This window comes from Bactrocera dorsalis, chromosome 4 (genome assembly GCF_023373825.1).
Source record: "Bactrocera dorsalis isolate Fly_Bdor chromosome 4, ASM2337382v1, whole genome shotgun sequence".
In the NCBI taxonomy this organism is placed as follows: Eukaryota; Metazoa; Arthropoda; class Insecta; order Diptera; family Tephritidae; genus Bactrocera; species Bactrocera dorsalis.
The window spans coordinates 41,253,952-41,278,168 of NC_064306.1; the positions used below are offsets into that span (position 1 = coordinate 41,253,952).

Consider the following 24,217-nt stretch of genomic DNA (forward strand, 5'->3'; position numbering starts at 1 on the left):
AGAAAACATCCAGTAAAAACTCCTACGATTGTCGCAAGATGAGTTCAGTAGATTGCCTGTAATCTAATCCAGAAGAATCTCGCGGTTGCGCAGAGGTTGGTTGTCGACTAATGCCTGCTATACACGCTGCTAGGACGCAAGATCACCCAAAAGAGCCTGATAATAAAGTAGCTTGCTGCTATCTTTAGTAAGTATATACATTCGTTGACAAACTTTGAGAGCACAGTATGCGAGCTTAACGCTAGTATTTTCGCTTTGCTGAAGGGTTGAATGCTCCACATCCAGAAATAAATAATTATATAAATATCTGGTATGTTAATAACCAAAAGTATTCGTGTAATTAGTCGTAATTTATTTGCCTTTTCTGAACTAAAGTCCATTCTTTGAGTGGCGAAAAAATTATTGATCTTATGCGGTAGCATAATGATTTTTGCTCTCAAAAGATACGCTGAACAGGGTATACTGGTATTATGGACTGTATGAAATGCTATTGCGGTCTTGAAGTTTCATTAAATGCAAATTTTTTGTTGACTGGCTTGTCTTTCTGGCTGAATGGACGCATATTCATCACGTAAAATAATTCCTTCTTTCAGCGAATTGTTAAGCGCTTGCACAATGGCCACACCGAAACTATGCGCGCTTACAAAATCTGTGTGCCGAACCGCTAAGCGCTTGACTTTTATCAATACACTTGCATACGCGCACACAAAACACTCGCCTATCAAAAGCAATTGAAACTGAATTGCAAAAAAAACACAAAAACCCAACAACAATAACAGAAAAATCACTGAAAGCGCGCACGAATCGGCCACCTCCGGAGGCGCTGCATCAATGGTCAACTGCCCGAGGTTGATTTCGGATTGAAGTGTATTAAACGTATGCAAACAATGAAATTGCGGATTTTTTTTTGCTCGCTCGGCACAGCGGACGGACGTGTGCATTCTGTTTTCACAAGTTAAATTGATTCTGGCAGCGAACCTAACCTGCCCCCTCGTCTACGCAGCTAAACTGGGACTGGTGATTTCTAGCAAACGTTGATTTCTTCGCTTTGCTATTTGCGATTGTACGTATGTGTGTGTGTGTGTGCGTGTGTCATACTGAGCATTGCTGCCTGCTGGTGGCCGAAACGCCTAAGTCATGCTTTCAATTTCGTTGCCGGTGCCATGGACACGAGTACACGTCCATGTCCATGTTTAGGCATTCATGCATTCATTCAATCATTTCTGAAATAGCTACAAGTATGAACGTTGTTTTAGGTTTATTGATTGCCCGCTTGGTCCATGTGTTGCTTTGTTTTTGTGTTTGTTGCTGTTGTTATTGCTTTCGTTGTTGCTGTTCTTGTTGTGGTTAGTGTCATTGCAACTGTCCATCAGCTGCAGCCCAAAACACAATATTTGCTCCGACTCTCGAACGTTTGTAATAGACAAATGTTTATCTGTGTTTCCTTCCAAACACACACACACAAATATATATATGTGCCCTTATATAGTGCTTTTAAGCTCACATGTTTGTACATATATGTGTTGCTTTTGGACCATTCGTATTTCATTTATTGGCCAAAAGCCATACTTCAGAAGTCAACTCAAATATTGCCCGTAATCTGAAGTGCACACATCAGTCATGCATATGAGTGTGTGTGTGTGTGTTTGTGTTATCTCTAGTCTCTCATTGTCCGAAAACATGTTGCATCTGCGTCACAACGCATAAAATAATATAGAATTGGGTATATATCTAAATATTTGCGAGATTCCATGCCAACATTGTTGAACATGAAAGGGATCAAGTAAAGTGCGGCAAATGTGCCAAAGACCGCAGGAATGATTGATGAAGCTCATGAAATATAAATAGATCTGAAAGTAAGACTTTGACTGGCAAATAAAAGTATGTTAGGAAGTACTTGAATAGAGCTTAAATTGTTTTGGTCACCACTGCTAATGAGACAAGAGGGAGATGAGAAGTCAAAACCGTGTTCAGCGATAAGAAACGATAAACAAACAAACTTTCATGAGGTGGGTGGTGGGGAAACTCTAAGTGGTTCAAACAAAAATTGGGCTTATGGTTAACAGAGTAAAAGTGGATGCAGTTAAGAAAGGGTTGGTAACATTTTGAAAACCCAAAGGAGTTGCCATAATTTATTATTTAATTTACATAATGGTAATAGCAAGATTAATGTGATAGCTATTTATAAAAATAGGACAAAGTTGATTTAGTTACACCGTTCATAGCTTAAGACAAGTGTAACAATTTTAACGACTTCTCTTCACAGAATATCGGAATAATTGTTACAAACTTAGAAATATTTACTTAGAAAGTTATTATAAACCAAAAGAAAATGTTAAGTTCGGTTGTACTTAAACTACAGTAACCATGACAAATACAAAAGATTATAATGAGAACTTGATTTGATCGGTCATTTTGTACGACAGCTTTATATTATAGTGGTCCCATCTGTAAAATTTCAACGGAGAATCTTTTTTCGTTTTGGCTAGTTCGAAAAAATTGGTTGATAAATACCTTCATGAAAAGTTTTCCAAGTTTTTTACCTCCAGTTTTAGCAAAGACACAAACCTACGAGTGGTCAAATACGGTCGAGAGATCGTTGAACACTTGTTCTGGACGACCTTCGACCTCTTCAACTGAAGAAAATGTTAAAAAAAAGTGAATGATATGGTGCTTGAAAATCGTTGGATAAGAGTTAGAAAGATTGCCAGAGAGCTCGACATCTCTCGTGAGTCCGTAGGAAAGATTTTTATAGATATTTAGGGTATAAAAACGTGTTCTTTCTGGACTTGTTTTGACAAAGCTGTATTTTTTTCAATTAGAAGTACCAAAAACAGGTCCCTTTGGACATGCTTGATCGCTTAAATTCCGATCTCAGATTGATGATGAGACATAGGTGTCTGAGTTTGACGTGCAAATAGGTCAACAATCAGCGGAATGGATTGAAAAAAAAACGAGCCGAAACCAATAAGAAACATGAAAATCAGCTCAAAACTCAATGTTTATTTCGAAATCCGTAGTATGGTAAGTCATGAATTCATTCCGGAAAGACACACGAAGAATAATGACGTCTATTTGGGCGTATTGAGCCGTTTGCATGAGAACGTCCGTCGAAAACGCCCGGAAATGTGGAAGAACAATTCATGGATGTTACACAATGATAAAGCACCATCGCATCGAGCCACGATTGTGATCGAATTTAAAGCCAAAAATGCAATGCATACCATCAATCAGCCATCGTTTTCAACAGATTTGGCTACGTGTGATTTTTTTCGTGTTCTCCAAACTGAAATTGCCGCTCCGTGCAACCCGTTTTCAGTCGTTTGAGAAGATAAAACAAAATTCGCTGAAGGAGCTGAGGGACATCTCAGAAAGTGCTTATGAAAAGTGTTTTGAGGACTCGGAAAATCGTCGTATAAGTGTATTACATCTGGTGAGGATTACTTTGAAGGCGACAAAAAAAAAACATATTGATGAAGTCGTTTTGTATTCTTTTATTTAAATTTTCCGTTTTATTTTTTGCTTTTTTGTTGATTTCTGACGCTGATTATCCCATAAACGCTTAACTTAATCAAAAAATTATATAGACTAACCTACCAACTACATAAGTATATGCTATAACAGTTCGATCCGAAAAATTTCTGCGTTACCTTCGACAATATCCAAGCCCAATTTCGAGATATTCTTTCAAAACAGAAAATTTATATTTTATTTAGTCACCGACGTTTTCTTGTGTGTATTACTTATATTGTGGCAAACTTAATACACTCTCCAAATCAACTTCAGAGCTCAGCGCTGTAATGTCTCTTGTGTTCCCTTTACCGAGTGTCACCCTGTACTTGTACAGTTTTGTTGTTTTATTACTTAAGACCGGCATTCGAATACTTCTACTCCCTCACCAATTTAATAAGTAACAGTGTTGTATAACTGTGTATAACTATTTCAACTCGTATGTAAACAAATCTCCATATACCATATATAAATATGAATACAAATGTATGTATGTCAGCATGGAAATTTGTTTTCTGCTTGGCTGCTATTTATATGAAGATTTATGACTTAAACTTCATCAACTTACAGATTTGGCAGCATTAATTACTGGACAAATATGAATTACAACATGTGGAAACAGTGGGAAGTCATAAACCAAGACAATGAAGACAATAGATGGTTTGCATATACATACATTCGTATTTGTGTGTGTGTGTATGTGTGTATGCGTAAATGCTTATTTAGCTCTACAAAGCTTTGGCAAATCTTGCCTATCAAATGTTCAGTAATTGATTTGTTGACATTCAATTAAAGATGACAGATAAACAAAAGGATTTTAAGTGACAAAGGGAAAAAGAAAATCATTTTATGTCGAGCTTTGAAAGAGCTGACAAATTATAATCTTGAAAAATATTCGAATTCAACAAACAACATGAAAGCCCGTAGTATAGAGCTGCCATATATATTTGGCAACCACTCGCTTTAAGTGCTATTCCATGTATGTGGCACGCATGTAATTAGTGAATAATGTGAATAATGCAATGTATCTTTATGTATTGTTATCGCAAACGGCATTGTATTCATGCATCTAATTAGTAGCAGACTCAGAATGCTGTAGGCTCATGTTGGAATATTCGGGCCGACGGCTGATATTGTACAATCGAATGGATATCCTTGGTTTCAGCCAATCAAACTAATTGCAAAGCATTTTATTGACACACACATGCTACTGCATAGCCACGTATAGTATAATGAGGACACAAGAGCGTACCCGTTAGGAGCAGAAGAGAAAATATCGAAGCTTTAGTACTGTACTTAGTGCTATTTATATATAATAGATACACATTTATATTGTGGATATGCGCTACAGATTTGGTCATTTTCACATTTGGTTAATTAATGAAGTTCTCTTTTCATGCTGATGGATTTTATAAGAAACCTTGTAATATCAGAAATACCATATACTTATATCACATATCCAGAGCGGGATTGGATTGGAAAACTACTAGTTAGGCAGCACAGAGCTTTAGTTGCACCAAAGCTACAATATTCTTCACAAATTCACAAAACTCCTTACGAGCACTTGATTCTGAATGTTTAGTTTATATGACAGCTATACGCTATAGCGGTCCGATCTGTACAATTTCTTAGGACAAAGTAGCGCTGTCTTAGGCAAACATTTATGATATACTTCGTGATGATAATTTGCCAAATGAAAAAGTTGTCCATACAAAAACTTGATTTTGATCGTTCAGTCTGTATGACAGCTATAGGCTATAGTGATTCGATCTGAATGATTTCTTCAGCAGCAGCACCATTGCTTTAGTCAATAACATACTCAAAATTTCAAGAAGATATCTTGTCAAATAAAAAAGTTTCCTATACACGAACTTGTTTCTGATCATTCAGTTTGTATGGCAGCTATATGCTATTGTAGTCCGATATCAGCGAATCCGACAAATGAGCAGCTTCTTGTGGTGAAAAAGATTTGTGCAAAAAATTTCAATGCGATATCTCGAATATACAGACAACCGGATAGACGAACATGGCTAAATTAACACAGTTCGTAACGCTGATCATTGGTTAATATTTTATATAGGGTCTCTGATGTTCCTTTCTGGCTGTTACCGACTTTATGGCAAATTTAATATAACCTATTCAGGATACAAGAAATACCACAAGTAAATGGCGTATGAGTAACATAGAATTTGTAAGGCATTTGTATGAATGCTCAGTAATGCATAGAACTTATAAAGAAATTTTCAATGGGAAAACTCCGAAGCTATATTTATATATAAGAACTATCGCAAAATCACATGATACTTTATTCAGAAATATCTGAATAAGCATTTTTTCACAAAACTTTTGAAACCCCTCACCACTATTTTCATTTGTCTGCCTTCTTTGTGTAATTTTACCACTGTACTGGTACTGTCATTAATATTATGGTGTATCAATTTTTTTTGAGATACCCAATTCTACTTTACAGCAGTTTGCTCTGTTCAACCATCTATGCCAAATAGAGGAACAAAATTTTAGCTTTGCGAAAAGAAAAGTTTAGCATATAGAAGATCAGTGAAAGCAGTCTTTATACGAAACAGGCTCCGGGATGCTGGTTTGAACGCTCGACGACCCGCAAAAAAACCACTTTTGACTAAGAAAATGCGACAACAACACTTCCGGTGAGCTTAAAAGCTCCAAAGCTGGTCTGAAGTCAATCGGCAGAAAGAAATCTTTTCTGACGTCTCCAAGTTCAACATGTTATTTAGACGGGATGTCGTACACAAGGAGAAAAACTAGTGAACGCTATAGCGAAGAATGCGTCCGAAGAACGGTTAAAGAAGGAGGCAGTCGAATGGTTTGGGGATGATTTTCTTAACATGGATTTGGAAGAGTGGATTTAATACATGAAGCAGTAAACGCAATGAAGTATCAGTAAATACTGGAGGAATATTTAAAACCGTCAATGGAAGAGCACTTTTCGCAAGAAAACGATCTGATCTTCCAGAATGATTCTGCGCCATGTCATCGTGCCAAAATAGTAATTGTCAAATTATTTCATTAACATTATTGATAGTACTGTTTTTTATTTTTTCTAGGTAAAAGACTTCAGCCCATTGAGAATCTTTGATATTTTATGAACAACAAGGTAGCAAAGAAGAGGTACTGGATCTCTTAGCTGAGTTGGATAAAATTCTCGAGGATGTCTGGTATAACAAAATCGCAGCACAAACATTGCAAAATTTGACAAATTCAATCCCCAGCGCATTAAAGCCGTTATAGAAAGCAAAGGAAGCTCAACAAAATATTAGTTTTAATATTTTTGGAGTAATATATTTGGTGTAAATGTAATATAGATGACTTTTTAACTGTCCGGATTTCAGTTTCCGCCACTGTTAGTTGGCAACTCTATTTCAATACATTTTCCGCTCTAACCAACGCTTCTCCGGATATTGTCATCATAATTTGACAATACCAAATCGGTAAGTTCCTCCACGTGAGAGGGGTTACAGATCGGTTAAAATTTAAGGGCATCCCTGATATATATCTAAATCAAATAATACGCTAAAAGTAGTGAAGAACAATCGGACTGTTTAACGACTCTCTTTTCCACTATTAAGCCGATATACTTCACGCTACCTCATTACCTCAACTCCCAGGAACAAAATTGATTTCATGGCTTCCCTACAAGTCACATCCTTATAAACACATACATACCATACATACTTACATGGTATATGTGAATTAATTATTTTGTTGCTCTTTGATGTGTTTTTCTGCTAATGAATTTTTCGTCGAAATAACGCAAATTATTATTGGCACTGCTATTTTCCAATGCAGAAATGCTTTTAGTGCGAAAACACTAGAATGTACCAACAATCCAAAGCTACTTATACAGTTATCTATTATGTGGTGAGTCTGTACGTGTGTGTGTTTGTGTGTGTACAGCTGACACTGATTGTGACAGAAACATGTCTCCCCAGCTGTGCAAACGCGCATTCTAATCAGCTGCCGCGCCACAATTGCTTGGTTATGCTGCATGCAGCGCCGTGTTTTCCACTTGGCCGCCTAATAAGGTCTGGCTGATTAGGCGAATGCGAATGTGTGCATAAGTCCACATGCATGCATGTGTACATATTCGTACAGGATGAATATAAGTGCCGAGCGCTAACGTTTGCAGCTTTGAACAATTGAACCGAATGCCAACAACGCAATTTGAAGCGCCGACATTTGAATGGGACTATCGATTGTTTGAAGCCGATCTGACAATTTCATAAGCGGGATTAGAGTCAAATAAACATATCAAAACGTTGAGCTATATGTAGTTAGGTTTAAGCTCACTTGAACTTTTAAGAGTTATCTGAAACATGATGACAGCGCTCATTTGATGTGAAATATAAGTGTTATGGAATAATAATATGACTTGACTTACCCCTGAATCTCCGTTGAATGTAGACAGTTACAGGTTTCCATAATATCAGAATGTTTGCTATTTTTTTCGTATTAGCTGTTTGTGCTTATTTTTGTTTTGATATTTATTCACTTTCCTTCGCCGGCTTTTGAAGCTGGAGCTTAAGCTTATACTAAGCTTCGATTCATCATTTCAACTAATCCTTAAAGTGGAAGAAAATGATAAAATATATATGTAATATTAAAATATATTATTTATAAGGAAGCAATAGTTTTTAAATGCTATTATTTATCTTAAAAATAAAGTAAGATTATACTGCTAGTTTGCTATCAAATGTTGAAGCCTTTCGTACAGCGAAATAAAATCCACATTTTTTCAAGATCCGGCTGACGCCAAATTGCACTAGACCAAGATAAAAGTTGGCCTCACTGTAGGAAAATTATACTTAAATAAAAACAAGAAAAATTCGAATTTGAACGGTCGATTTGTATAACAGTATATTATATAGTTATTCAATCTGAACAATTTATTCGTAGATTATGGAGATACAAGCGCTTGATCGGTCAGGTTATATATCAGCTAGGTGCTATAGTTATTCAATCTCAACAATTTCTTCGGATATTGTATTGATGCCGTAGATAATTACCTATACCAAACTTCGTAAAGCTAACTTGTCAAATAAAAAAGCTGCTGACGAGTGCTCGCAGAGAGCAGGAGTGCACGTCTAAACAACTGAAGACGTGCTTTGCGTCTATCACAACATGATCGATCTGGTTGGAGGCTTTTTTACCCTGAGACAGCCAGGTAGCTTGGTGAGTTTTCTCAAGCTGGAATCTAGTACAAAAAAAAAATAACTATATTTCGGACGCCGGCCAAGTCGATCAGCCTCAACCCATTTGGGAAAGTTTCATCATGGGGGCTTCATCGTCCTTCTCTTCCGTCGGGGCAAATCAGCCATATGTTGAAGAAGATCGCTTTGATGGGAATTATAGCTAGACGTTCATACACCGGGATGAATGCTAGGACTCGGCGACGGAGTCTCTCCCACCACTAACCTCACACCGAACTGTAGTAAATTTCACAAGGATCTAATCCCGTCTAACGCACTTTTTGGACGACGGTGATGTCAGCCTTTATTTTCACAAGACATCAATTAAAGGACCGGAAATTCCAGGTGCATGCCGCTAAATCGAGAAATGGAGGTCTCTCGTTCGAGGCTGTTGAAACTTTTTCATTGGGGAGTTTTTTTACGTGGCAGGTCTCAAACTGTGCGCACAACTCAGGGGAGGGGATGTTTCGCCTTCTAATGTGTGTTCGTGAATCATAACAAAAACGTTAATTAAAATGTATTGAGTCGATTCATAAGAGTTTTTGAGCACTGTTTCTTTAACCGCTGTGATTTTATCGTCTTTATAAGAGGTGGATGAGCAACTAGCATGGGGAAAGCTCTAGATGACTTCCTGACCTTCACTGAATGCTTTGTGTCACCCAAATACTTGTGATCGTGATAAAGTAGGTGGGAAGCTAAGTAAAGAAAAGCAGCCCCTCGGGTCTCAATTTGTGTTAGAGGCGCCATTTTGAGACACTATCGTAAGACCTTTTAATCTTAGTATCACGTTTAATCGTTGTGCTCATACTGTTTGATGCACTCAATGAAGCTGCTTATCTCCGTTATGCTTTTTGTAGATAGCTATTCAAGTTTTGGTACCATTATGGATTCCAAGAGTCCGATTTCTTCTTTGTGATAGAACTGGACACTCACAGTGCAGTGTAGAACCGTTTTTTACTCCATTCGAGTTTATAGCTATGTATTGTTCGAAAGCATTCACATTTTTAAAGCACATAAGACTGTATATACTTTTCCTGGACCTATAGTATGTAATAAGTCCTAAGTTTTTGTATTTTCATATTTTTTTGCAATTGCATTTGGTGGTAGATTTCCATCTATACTGGTCTATTAGCTCAAATTGCCTATTGAGCTGCCTCTTGATCGTTTCTAGCGGACACGGCACTATCTCTACCTTGGATTCGTATAGAGAGGCTTCTGAATTGGCCAACTCGTCTGGGTTTTTGATGCCGAAAATATCCCGGTAACTGGCAACTCAAATTAAGGCCAAGTAGAGCCTGCCAGTGAGCTTAAAACTTTGCTACCAACAACAACTACGCTGGTATTTATCTTTGGCGACGATAAGGCTAGTAGTGCCGCCTGGTTGTCTGTGGAAATGGTCTCTTACTGTATTCTCCTTCAGTTGTTCAGTAGAACTGCACAGATCTTCTCTATGCCTTGTACTTCGGCTTGGAAGATGCTAGCTGAGTTTGGTAGACGGAACGATAAAGAATTATCTAGATCCTCGGAGTATTTCCGCCGTGTAATCTAGGAATCATTTTACCGATTCAATTTGTGCAGTTTAAATGTACTAGTCTAGTTCAAATTTGATCATATGGTATAATTTGTTTAAAGATATATAAATATTGCACAAATGATAAGAAGCATAGACATACGCTCGCTTTATGGTTACAGACCTCCCGATTCAATTATCAAATGAAAAAGTAGAAGAAAATTCTGCTTATGTCCGGAGAGTGAGATAAGATAACGAACATCTTCTCGAAAATTATTAACAACATTTCCAAGAAAATTCATCTTCGCATTGGATTCAGTGTACCAAAAATATTATAAAGAAATTTCATTAAATTTGCACACACAGCATATTGTATTGTGTGATCTGTAAACACTTTTGGGCAATTAAACGTAATATGGCAACACTTGTGCGCAACGCAATTGAGACGCATTAAGTCCAATACTGTGCTTGAACGCGGCTATTGCCTTTACCACAAGCGTTACCACACCGCCGGCTCCAGATCCTGGCCGACACATGCCGCCCACGCACGCAGCGTTGATTGGAGTTCGCCGCATTTAATCCATGAAAATGGTATTTCGTTTGGTGTGACGCTTGTTATCCTGCATGGCAGCATCTGATTGCCACTACACGCGGCAGTGCGTGCAAACGTTCCTATTCGTATGTGTGTTTTAGTGCGAGTGTGCACACAAATGCTTTTCAGCGGATAAAAACAATGAAATGAAACACGTTTTGCATTAAACACACAGACACACCCATACATACAAATGCCAGGCGTGTGTGTAATCAAGTGGCAGCTGTGACAGAAACAAATGCGGCAGAGACAGTAGCCATGACAGCTGGTGCCGCCATTGGCGCTATCATTTCGCCCACACTATGTATGAGCACTTACAACAACAACAACAGGAACAACAAGTGTATGTATGTATGTATGCGTGCCTGCAGTGCTTTTGTTGTCGGTGCCAAATACAGCATTAATGGCCTTTTTAATTTTTTTGTTGTTGCTACGCAAATACGGCGCACATGTGCAGCTCTCACACCTACACACGCACACACTTGCCCACTAACCACCAAAAATGCCACGCAGTTGGATATTTTGTATTTAAGCCCACAAGCGTGGCCTTATAAAGCCGTTGTTCTTTAATATTCATAAAAAATTTTAGCACTCGTAATTTTTTTGCACCACTTACTTAGTGTGTATTGTGCGCCTAAAAGCTGCATAAGACACGAAACACTGAGTGGTGAATATAGAAAAAAAGAATTTGCATTTTTGCTTATATTTCCAAGCACTTTTACTAATGGCCACTCTGCCACAGCGAAAATTTTTCTACACATTTCACTATGCGGCGAATGTTTTTTTGTATTTTTTCCTTTCTGGTCTTTTGCTCAATATAATGAATATGGTCGATGAGTCGCGCGCATTCGGCCATGCAATGCATTGTGCTCGTAATTCATTTAATTAGGCAATTTCCGCCATTGTTGCTTGACAAAAACAGATGTGTGCAGACTCGGCAGCAACACGAGCGCGCATAAATACATATTAATTCAAGTGTAATATTTGTGCAAAATTCTAGACTTAGCTTTTGTAATAGATACGATAACTATTAAAGAGAAGAACCATTAAACCTTCCTCAATGTATTTTGAAGTTAAACTAATTTTGAGTGATCTGTTGAATCAAAAGCCATATTTGCATCGAAATTCGGTTTTTGAAAATAAAGTCCGGCATTTATGAACAATTTTCTTACAGAGTTTCGAATAAGGAATTTTCTCAAATAAATCTTAAAATTGGAAAATATTGACTGTAGAAAGGTTCCTTTCAACACAAGCATTTCAGATTTACATATATCTGTATATAGTACAGAAATCCACCAACCGGAAGCCAATGGAAATGGTTCCGAGGATCGCTACTCTCTGTATAACGGAAACTTTAAAAACAACTTCTACGTCAGCTGTTGAACTGGTAGTAAAATCGGCGGGACGATACTCAACATTGGGAAACCCACGATTACCTATCTATCCGAGGATCTCGACAGAAGCATGGTGAAGAAAATCAAAAAAAACCCCGATGGAACGGAGGCTACTAGGTTGCAAACTGCAAAAGTCGTGTGCAAAAGCGGTTGATCGGAAGTTCACTTAATTCCTATTGACACTCGGAAGAAGAGACTGTAGGAACATGATGAGAATACTAACTGATCACTTTCTGGTGGCGACACACATTTGCAAGATGAAGCTGTCAGATATAGAATACTGCAGGAAATGCCTAGAGCAGGGCACCAGGGAAACAATGGAGCATATCTTGTCCCGCATTGGCAAAACTACGCTTTAGACATCTGGGGTTCTGGAGGAGGTATGGACAGTGAGGCCACAGAGTCTATTAAAATTCGCGTCAAGCGCAGACATCCTAAACAATGACTACTCCTCCTCTTGGACTTAACAAATGAATTTCATATGGTTTCACAAACGACCAAACTGGACTATGCGTAGCTTATTGGCCTACCAGTTTAACCTAACCTAACCTATAATGATACGATTTAGGACAAATTTTGTTCGATTTTCACAAGCTTCTTCAGACAGATAGACAGGCAGGAACATTTAGTAATCACTTGGTGCCAGGTCGTGGAGCTTTTTGCGTTCACTCTTGTGGCATCCGTAGATCAAACATCTTCTTATATCCAGCCTTATTCAAGTGGTTCCAAACGGTATTTTGAGCAATGATAAGCTCTTATTGAAGAAATACTGTACAATATGGCGTATGTTCTCTTTCTGATATCTATCTTAGACGCGTGCACCTAGCAATGGCAAAGCTGTCTGAGAAATTTTTTTTAACAAAGTTTCTGCTGATTCTATAAAGAAAATCTTTAGAATTGAACTGTCATTGAAGGGGCGTCTATTAAAGAGCCTCATTGAGTTATTCAAAGACCAAAAAGTATGAGAAAAAGAAACTTGTTTGTGAATCAACACCTAAAACGAATTATCTTGAATTGAGTTTCAAAATAATTCGTATCTTTGGGACCTGATCTCTTATGACTTGTTCTCAGATCTCGAGAGATTAAGCGCTGGAAGGAAAGTTGAAGTCAATGATAGGAATATTGGTGAAACGGATAGTCCATTACACGAAAACAGGAATTAGATTCAAGCCTGACACTCTAATGTATTTATGGTATTAACTAATAAATAAACACAACAACAAATACAGACCGCATTCCATTCATGGTCTACGCCAACAAGCCAGCGACGATCGATGATCTTCGAACGAATATTAAACGTGAAATTGCAGCAGTCGGCCGATTTATACCTGGAAACCGTCGGAAAGCGGGTTCAGCATCTGGACTTCTGCAAGCTTGCCGGTTGTAGCCATGTAAAAGAAATCGAGTTCCATATATAATGTCATCGAATGTACTTTCACAGGAAGGAAATATGTTTCAGGAGCGGTTTAAACCGAAAATAAATAGCAATAAACTATGGTAATAACGGATTCCCTAATGCTTCATACTATATAAGCATCATATTGCCTCTCCTTGATTACCAAGTAGAAATTCGTGTTTCTATGAATATTGACCGCAACTACTTTGGAGTGCAACAAGCAACTATTAATTACTTTATCGCCAAAAGTTATAATACACAAGCACCGATATGCCATAAAACAAGTGAAATCTCCACCACTCTAACTCTCCCATTCTCTCTCTCTCTCTCTAGTAGATTACAACGAATGCGCAACTCAGCTTATGCCTTAGTTACAGCAAAAATGTGGCTCAATTATTTATTTATTAAAAGCGTGTAAACACAAGCAAAAAAAAAGAAAGTAGTTGTTTTTGTTAGAGGCTTTTAAGATTATCTACCGACCGATTCGAAAACTTTTGCCGGGTAAAACATTGCGCTTTTGGTCACGCACACAATCCGGCAGCGCTGGCGCCCTTGCTTCAGCCGGCCAGTACTTTGGTTATTCATATTGCGGGAAATGAGAAAACTACGAAGCACCTTCGGAACTAACGGAAATAAGTCAAGCAAAAATTTACTCAAAAACTACTAACTACTCTTAGTGGAAGGGTTTTGCGAATACCAACTATGTGCGTGCATATATTTGCTGTATGTTTATGAGTTCGGCAGTGTGTGTGTGTGTCTGTGTGAGTATGGCATCGGGTATTTCCGAAAATTCAGCAATAAAACTAGAAACTTTGTAGTCGCCAGCAGCAGCAGGCAAGCTGAACCGACGCAAAGTTGCAACCCAAACAAATTTTGGGTGTGTGTCTGTATGCTGGCATGCACATATTAGCACATACATACATACTCACACACTCACTCATAGCTAACTGTACAATTAATGAAAACTCATTTGGTAAATTATAGGCATTCGCACGATCATCAATGGCGCCGACTTGTGGCGCGCGCGGACAGAATGAGGTTGGCAGCGTGCGAGCGCGCTTTGTATGCGGATAAGCTGGGCTCGGCCGGGGTTGGCGCGAATTTATGGGCGCCAAACGCCGAAACTTTGAAATAGTCTGCTAAATGCGGTTAACGCTGCAGCGCCACGGGCAATGATGTTAGCCATCGATTGCTAATTTTAGCTGCCATATCCTTTGTTCGCTTTGTTTGTGTATGTGCGCGGGTGTAGGTGTGTGTGTGTGGTGTGCCGTTTGTGGAGGTGTGAGTGCATAATTGCTGGAGGAGGCGTATTCGACGCGGAATTGCTGAATTGCTCGGCAGCGATAGCATTTTATTGGACTCATCAGTTGTAACTGCAACTAGGCACACACATACCAATAAACATACATACGCACACTAACTACAATACAGTTATACTTACTAATGGGAGTTGGAGTTGCTAGATTTGGCGTGCAGTGGCGACAGTATGTCAGTTTGAAGTGCAACAGCTGTTGAACTCAGTGAACTCGTTGCACAAAATTTACGATTATTACCGCTATTTTTTTGGACTGCAGCAAACTTTTGAGAATTTTAAATATTTTGGTGCTAATGAATAATTTGAATAATACTAAAAAGCGAGTTGGAAAAGCGATTAGAAATGCATTATTTATTAAAGTCGAGCTTTCGACTTCAAATAATTTAAAGTAATAAGTAAATAATTGCAGTTTTCTAGGGGCAATACTTTGGAGAGTGACGAATCGAACAAACAGTTGGTCTAAATCAACTGGCATAATCAACTAGAATGAGTATGCCAAGCATTTATAGCACTAAAATGTGGTAGCCACATACTTTTTGGTGTTGCATTCGACAGGGAGTTATTGCCGCTTTTACTAGAATCATTTTTGTCACAAAGGTCCTTAACTTAATTTAAGTCTTAAAACAACTTAATTATTTTCGAAACCATGGTGTTCAATTCACCATGGCTAAATATTTTTCAAAAAGTGCAGATTATTTCGAATAGTGAGTTTGGGTAAAAACATTTATTAAATATAATCTAAAACAAGAAAAAATGTTAGCAAAAATGCAGAAGAACTGCATCGAGGCAATAACACCCTTCACAGGCGGATTTTTATAGCATAAAAGGCTATAGCTATACGCTAAAGTGGTCGAATCTGCGCAATATGTTCGAAGGTTATGCTTTGCCTTTAACAATAATGCCGAATTTCGTGAAGATATTTTGCCAATTAAAAAAGTTTTCCATACAAGGACTTGATTTTCTTCGGTAGTAGGTAAAAAAAATGGGTTTCAGATATATGGCTTTAAAGAAGACATAAAACCTATAAAAAGTAATGTTACGGCCAAGAATTAAGCTAGATGACTACATATTACTACACATAACACCACAAAAATGATTCAACGTAATAGAAAAATATTTGAGCCCATGTCACAACCCACGACGTGAGGTAATGTCCTCGCCTAAAGTCAATTTCAATAAATTGAGTGTTTCGTTGGCCGTAAGGCATGTAACGCCGCCTGGGTGGAGCCAAAGGTTCACCCTTGAATGTAACATAATGACCGGCTTCATTTTTGAACAATACGGACCTCCGCCTATAGACTACATCAAACCATGACTTTTTGAGGATGTAATAACGTTTCAACAATGGACTGAGGATTATTATCACATCAAATGAAATATTTTAACCAAAGGCGAGCTTCATATCGAACCAAAATTTTCTTTTTTTTTTAGACTCAACGTGCGACGCACTTTATGATCGTTCGACTTCAATTCTCGTACACGTTAGATTTTAAAGCCCACAGCTATCCTTTGCTAAAATCTCCCAAAAAGTGAATGGACGCATTTCCAATTGTTGAGCGCATTGGCGGATGGACTCATTCGGGTCTTATTCGATACTCTGCTCTACTGGAGCAATAGCTTGTTCGGTGCGTACTGTGCTGGGTCAAAAAATGCGTATTATTTTCTAGAGTAAACGTAGTGTCAAACCGAACCATGGTTGCTCAAATCACCGACTCTGCTGGGTGATTATGTCGACCGTATATTGATCGAGGCGCGCAATCCATTATTTTGCTAATAAATTTGCATGACTTGCAAACGTCACATGCTCATTTGCAACTCTTTGAGGCTTCAACTCGGTCTAATCGTGTTAAGAATATATAAGAAATAGTATGAAGTATATGTTTTGATACTTATTCTCCTACTTCTTTTTGCGATTACAAGTTTGGTTATAGTCCATAATGGGAAATGGTACTACGAGGTATGACAATTACATAATGGGACTGATTCCATAAAAACCGTATATTTGAAAATTATTCTACAACTCTGCCATCCCCTTCAAAGCAGTCTCCTTGGGCAACTATACAGCGATTTCAGCGCGTTTTCCATGCTTCGTAACATTTCTGGAACGCTTCGACTGGGATGTCCGCGAGTACCCTCGTCACGACCGTCTGAATGTCCGTAATCGACTCAAAATGGTGTTCCTTTGGCCACCGATTTTGTTTTAGGAAACAAAAAAAAGTCACAGGGTGACATGTGGGGTGAATAAGGCAGCTGTTCTGCAACACGGCGATCCCCTTCAGGGGCCAAAAATACTGGGAACACGCTGAGGGCGGCTTTGTGGCACGGCGCGTTGTCGTGATGAAGGATCCAGTTACGAGGCGATGTCTGGGCGCACCTGTTTGACTCGTATTTTCGCAGAGACTTGATTCACAGTTTTTCCCCAGGTGGAAACGAATTCTTTGTGGACGATTCCACGGCTATCAAAAAAGGCAATAATCATCTTTTTCACCTTCGACTTGCTCATGCGAGGCTTTTTTCGGGCGGGGGGCGCGCGGAGACAGCAATGTGAGCTTTGACGTTTGGTTTTCCGGGTCTAAGAGCACTATCACCATACACTCTTACAATTTAAGCGTACGTTTCCGAAGCTGTTTCGCCCAATCAGGGCGCAAAAAATTTTATCGCGACGTGTTTGCTCTTGATTTCGCTTTTCCCATTTTCGTGACGAGCACTACAAACACACGTCTACTCAATCCCCCTCTCTCTCTCGCAGCAAGCGAACTAACACAAAGCTAGAGCGATGGTACATATATCAATAGACAGGAGAGGGATGCCGGAAAAAGAGAAAGGGAATTTCAAGGTCACAGGTTTACCATAAGCGCAGCAAAAAAATCAGTCTCATTACTTAATTGTCAAACCTCGTATAAATTTCAATTTATGATCGTTTCTTGTTCACAAAACGTTTTCTAGAAACAAAAACAATTTAACTAATACTGGGAGAAACCTAAACGGTAATAGGTAGAATAGTTGCTAAAATCACTCTCAAACCAACTAGGTAGGGTACGTGTATGTAGTTTGCGGAAATGGACGGAATACTCCCTTTACAAAAAATACATCAAATTTTCTGGACATTCTCTTTCATTAAAAATTATACTATATAGAAAATATTTCAAATAGGTTATCATATCATTTTTAAAACAGGTCAAACAATTTTTAGAAAATATTTTGAATTCCAAAATTATTCTATATACAAAGAAAAGGAGGACTGTGTGAAGATAATTTTTAGAAAAAATGTTTTCACTTGAAAATTAACATCAATCATCATCCTAAAGTTATAACTCTTAGATAAAATTTATCTTTCGAAAAACTTCAAAATAATAATTTTAAAATTTTTGCAGATATCCTACAGTCAGTATCGTCCAAACTACCCATTGCTTCCATAAAAAAATATCTGAAATACACGAATTTGAAACATTTAGCACAGGGTTGTACGTTACGTATGAGTAATTGTGAACATCAATCATACGTGATTAAGGTTTACCGGTTTGAAAAATTGATTTTTTTTATTGCCTCACTAAATTCTAAAACACCTCTAGAATATTGCCTTACATTTTTAAATTGATCCGAGTACTAGTTTCGAAGAAACAGCCTTAAGAACTGGCGCGCTCGGGTGTAGTTAGACTAAGCGCGCTGTCTTTAAACGCGTTTTTTTCGAAACTGTGTTTTTAAAGTCGTTTGGCAAGATTTCTCAAGAACTAATCAACAGATTTTCAATAAATTTTGCACAGGCTTTGAAGATGCAATTTTTTAAGAAATTTTAATAAAATGAATATATGTACATTTTTTTCATTACATTTATTTGAAAAAAAAAAAAATCGAGAAATTTTCACTGAAATTTTATTGTTTTTGTAAAAATTTCTGCCAAAAATTAATTTTCAACGTTTGTTTTTTTTCTTTCGTCCGATTTTGAAATATTTTTTTCTAAAAATTTCGGAATTTCTTTTTTATTGGTATATGTTTGTAACAACAAAAATTATACTAAAATATTTGATTTTGTTGAAAAAATGCTGTTTTCTACCCGAGGATACATGGGTTTCCCTTAACATACAAGCTTATCAATACGTTCGGAGTTCCTTAAAATATGTTATACTTTCTAACATAAAGGATAGATTGCTTTTGAGGACATTAGAAGTGGGAAAGGTTACTTTTTCTAAGATTTACTAGGCCACATTTTTATACAGCCGTTGACAAATCCCAAGTCCTTGCTAATCTTTGCTAACTTTTGCCTTTCAGTTTTTTCATTAAATTTCCTCCTTCATCCTATTTATATTTCTTAATCGGTAACTCGCTTTCTAATATTCATTGCACGCCAGAAAATACCTCACAATCAGATTTTGTGCTGAAACTTAATTTTAACCCAACGTAACCTATAGCCATCCAAAATACGCGTTGCTTTTATTATGCCCATATATGGTATTTGATTTCAAGAAAATTAATTTGGCATGGGGTTGAACGGTGCGTATGACTAATTTTTTAAATCAATCATACGTGCCGCAATTTTACAGTTTACGGAAGCAGACTTAAGCCAGAGCCTAGCTCATTTTCATCAACTTTTACCCTTTACCTTATTTATGAAATTTCTCCATTCTTCCCATTCCTATTTCTTTTTGGGCTCTCTGCCTTTCCATACACATTCCTTACTAGGAAACCTCGATACACCCCTAACAGCAAATCGTAAAAATTTATGAATATAGGTTGGTACATTCGATATTTGAATTTCTAACAAAATCTCTGTTTCATGCAGTGTACAAAAACAACAAATCAACATATGGAGTTACTCATGCACCTCAGCGGCATCAACAAAGCCCTGCTGATACTGCGCGTGAAAAGGAGAAAAACTGCCACAAAGGCGGATAGAAAAGTGGCAGTATTATGGTGCACACACACACTCACATACAAGCATGCGTTTGCATTTATTACGTTGCCATCGGTGTTGTGTAGCAGGTTGTTAGAGCGCATAATAGGTGTACGTTGCCGTAGTGTAACATTCCACAGGTCGCTTAAATGAACACCGTTCTCATCTTGCGTACAGCTATAACACACATGTACACACATATGCTCGCTGGGTGCTTAGATGTACGCGCAGATAGTGTTTACGGCATCCTGTTGCTGTACAACCCGTTATGTGAATTTATGTGCGCGTGTAAACTCTGCGAACAATGCGTTCTGGGTTTCCTCAGTTCATTTTCCGTGCATCCCCTTTCTCCCTCTCTTTGCTAAGCGTAGCAATGAAACAAGCAACGGCTGAAGCCGTGCCAGACAATGCAGCGGAAATGTAGTTGCTGAAGGAAGAAAACATATTGTGAAAAGACAACGGTAACTGTGAGATGCAAAGAAGCCACTTACTGGCTTTAATTGCTTACACCTTCCTTACTGATGTGTGTATGTGTGTGTGTGTGTGTGCACATGAGCCAATAGGGGAGACATAAATATCAACTAGGAAACTTGGGGAGAGGATTCTTCTCTGCAAACTGGTTTGCGTATATTTCTAGATATGTATATGCCACATGTGTTATGTCTAAGACTGGGGATTTTGTAGTTTTAGTTGCCATGCAACCAGCACTAAGTTGCTACAGAAGTCTTTAGAAGACAAATGGTGTCGAACTCTCGTTATATTTAACACGTATCGAGAACAATGCGCCATTTATGCAGCACACGTGTGTACATATATGCGTATTCATGAAGGTAAACTACCGCTAGAAGCGTTTGAAAGAGAAATACTTTGAGGTATTTATACCCTAAACAGAAAATGTATATTAACTTTGCCACCAAGTTTGTAACACCCAGAATGAAACAACATAGATCAGTGTGACGAGCCGTTCCCATGACAGTCGGGTTTACGTAATAGGAACGGACTTGAGTTTTTATCCGGCCAAGAACTGTCAACCCGGCATAATTCGGCTGCTACAACAAAAAAACGACAGCGGCCGTGACGAGCTTAATCGATTTGCCATGTCCATCCCTCTGAATTCACTAAATATGACGAGGTGTTGTTCAAAAGTATCGCGAATTTTGTGTTTTTTCAAAAATTATTTATTTATTCAGAACATTCTATTTGTCCCCTTCAAAGTAATCCCCATGAGACGTTATACCAACTTGTGCCCAACGTTTTTCCAATCTTCCGAAGCACTTCAAAAAATCATTTTTTTTTTTTTATCTTCTTCAGCTCCTCCTTCGATGCCTGTCAAAGGAGAAGCGTAACGTCCTCCTTTTCATGGGCCTCTTCAGTTTAGGAACAAGGAAAAGTCCCAGGGGGTCAGATCTGGGGAAATACGGTGGCTGCGGCATCATTAGTGTGTTGGTTTTGACCAAAAAGTCGCGCACGCACAAGCAACGATATGTGAGCAGGGGCGTTATCGTTGTGCAAAAGCCAATTTTTGTTCTTCCACAAATCCGGGCGTTTCTGGCGGATTGCTTCGCGCAAATTGCGCATAACTTGCAGGTAATATTCCTTATTAACCGTTCTTCCCTGTGGCAAGAACTCATGATGCACCACGCCCCTGCAATTGAAGAAAACTGTCAGTTACGATTCGCGATACTTTTTGAACACACCTCGTATTGTCAGTTTTGAAAATGTGAATCGGATGGCTCCAAAATGTACAATCGAGTTGGTGCGGGAATATGCTGTTCAGAGTTAGGCATAAGCCAGTCTTTTAAGTTGCTGGACACCTTAAGCATATTTCAAGCTGAGGTCTTTGATATAACCGCGGAGCTGGCTTCTACTGCACCTGCAGGCAGTTTCAGATTGAACATCTACGCAGTCGGCCAAGCAGCAATCAATCAAGGCAGTAAGCTTGTATCGCATATTGGACAGAAGTGTCTCGGGAAGCAAGGCAGCAGTGAAAAATGTTGCCAGAAGCAAGCAACTTCGCCTCTACTGGGTGCCAGGTCACAAAGACAACGAGGACAATGGAATAGTGGACGAGATTGGCAAGAATGGTGTACGGTTAACATCAGAAAATGTGCTCCAAACATTGGGAAACCCATAGCACTGTCTTTTTTTTTTTTTTCTATATGATGAACTCGACATAAGAATGGTTTAAAGAAGATCAAAACATGATGGAACGAAGCTACCTGGGTGGGAAAATGTAAAAGTCATGTGCAAAAACGGTAAGATTGAAAAGTAAACAAAATATCTATTGGCACTCGATAGAAAAAAAAAAAAACTATAGGAGCATGATGGGAATACTAAACTGGCCATTATCTGCTGACGACAAACGCCCGCAGGGATGGGGGCTGACAGATCCCCCGAAAAAAAAATGCAGGAAATGCCCTATATCAAAGGAAAAGGCAAGGAGAAAGGGAGAAGAGTACGGTTTAAGTATCTAGGGTCCCCACAGTATGATACATTGGAGGAGGTATCGATAGAGGAACCACTAACTTTGTTAAAATACGCGTCAAGCGCAGGCATCCTAAAGGATGGCTACACTTCATGAACTGGTATCGTTAAGGACCAAACCTGCTCTCTGGGTGGCTTATCGGCCTACCAGATTAACCTAACTTAACCTAAAGATAAACAATCTGAATGACGTCTATACACCTCTTTTTTCGCCTAAAGCAGTTGCTTGGGGATTTTTTTTTCTTTTTTTGGAAGTGCCGATATCGGACCACTACAGCATACAGCTGTGATACAAACTTAACGATTGAAATAAAGCCCTTGTATGGAAAAGCCGTTTAATTTAATGATAGATAGCTTCACAAGTTTAGTATGTTAGTATTGTCCAGGCAATGCAGCAGTATCCCAAAGAAATTGTTTTCATCGGACCACTACTTTCAAATGCTTGACCTTTTTTTATACCTCCACAGAGGCTCGATAAGGTAAGAGCGGAGATAAGGAGGCCAATCTAGCGTTTTTTTATGTCCTTAAGCCATTATGAGTTGCCCTTGCTGTGCTTTTCGGATCTTTGAGCTATTAGAAGGCACTACAGAGCAAAGCAAATGCGAGCACAATCTCAATATAATCTCTGCCGTCATTTGTCCTGTCGGATTTCACCAAACCCACTAACACGCATCCCCATACACAATAATCGAACTCCTCAAACTTCAGAGTAGGGTAAACGGTTGTGCCTTAATTTCGTACCCTTGCTTCTCCCACACGACTCATTGCAGCTCATCTAACAACTGTTAACCAAAGATTATGTAAGTCAAATCTAAACGAAAATATTTTTAGTTTCGTTCATCTAGGAAGGTCTAATATTCACTTCTATTCTTTCTAGAATATAATCTGGTAACGTTAAAAGCTGAACTAGAAAACTGTATACAACAAAGATACTATCAATTCGCAAACTAATAATTTGGCATTTCTTCGGAATACAAGCATTGAAGTCTCACAAACACCTCCGTCGTAATAAAACAAAAAAAACCTTTATATTTCTGATAAGAACTGAAAACGCTTTTTAATAGCTTGAACTCGTGCTAAATATATTTTGAATCTATACTTCTATACAGGGGCTTCATTTTGAAGAATAAAATAGTATTTCACGAACAATCAATTTTTTCATTAGAAACTACAGGAATTAACTCATCAGAAATGTTCCGAAGCTCTAGTGGTGGCGAAAAAATACACAAAAATGCGTGTTTAATAAAACTTGGAAGGCAATAAACATTACTTTTTTCCATACTCTCTGGATAAATTGTTAAATTTAGACCTTTTACGTCTGCTCTAGATGGGCTAAAACCCTTAAAAAATATCACTTTATAAAATTTAATTAAAATTAATTCTAAATGAATACGTTTTACATTTATAAAGTCAATTTATTGTTCAAATTCAATTCCTAATCAATAACAAAGCAAACTTTTAGTCTACACTCCTTCACTCTCCTTGTACCATAAGCACTGCTTACACGATCACTATCTTGAATTATATATACTCGAACCACATGCATCGACACTGTAGCTATGTACAATATGTACATCATATATGTACATCATATGTGTATTGTAGGCATATAAAGTACTCATGCAAACATTTTACTCTGTGTCACTTAAGCATTACTCATACGCCCCTCCGCACAATGAGTTGTAGCCAATGTGCTTGGCATACAATCGAGCGTTGCTGCATGCGCATACACTTAGGCGGACTCAAGCGAATTGGAGCTAAAGCGAGACTCACACACACACATATACGCACTTGCACTATACTACCGCATAGACCTACTTATGCACAAAAGCCGCCGCACTTGAATGTGCATGCATTAAAAGCCTTGCATTTCCACAAATGTCTGTCGATATGCTGGTGCAAT

The 24,217-nt window shown here is 38.3% G+C and overlaps 1 protein-coding gene across 2 annotated transcripts in view; it reads right to left on the bottom strand.

Annotated features, from left to right (window-relative positions):
- Window positions 1–8,055: 8,055 nt before the first annotated feature.
- Window positions 8,056–24,217, bottom strand: part of LOC105222395 (protein-tyrosine sulfotransferase) — a 136,479-nt gene continuing 120,317 nt past the window's right edge. The window contains exon 7 of one of the 2 annotated variants that reach the window (XM_049455512.1): window positions 8,056–8,105. In XM_049455512.1, coding sequence (XP_049311469.1) covers window positions 8,071–8,105 — 35 coding nt within the window. In that variant the 3' untranslated portion in view covers window positions 8,056–8,070. The remainder of the gene's footprint in view (window positions 8,106–24,217) is intronic. The other variant, XM_049455511.1, reaches the window with a different exon arrangement.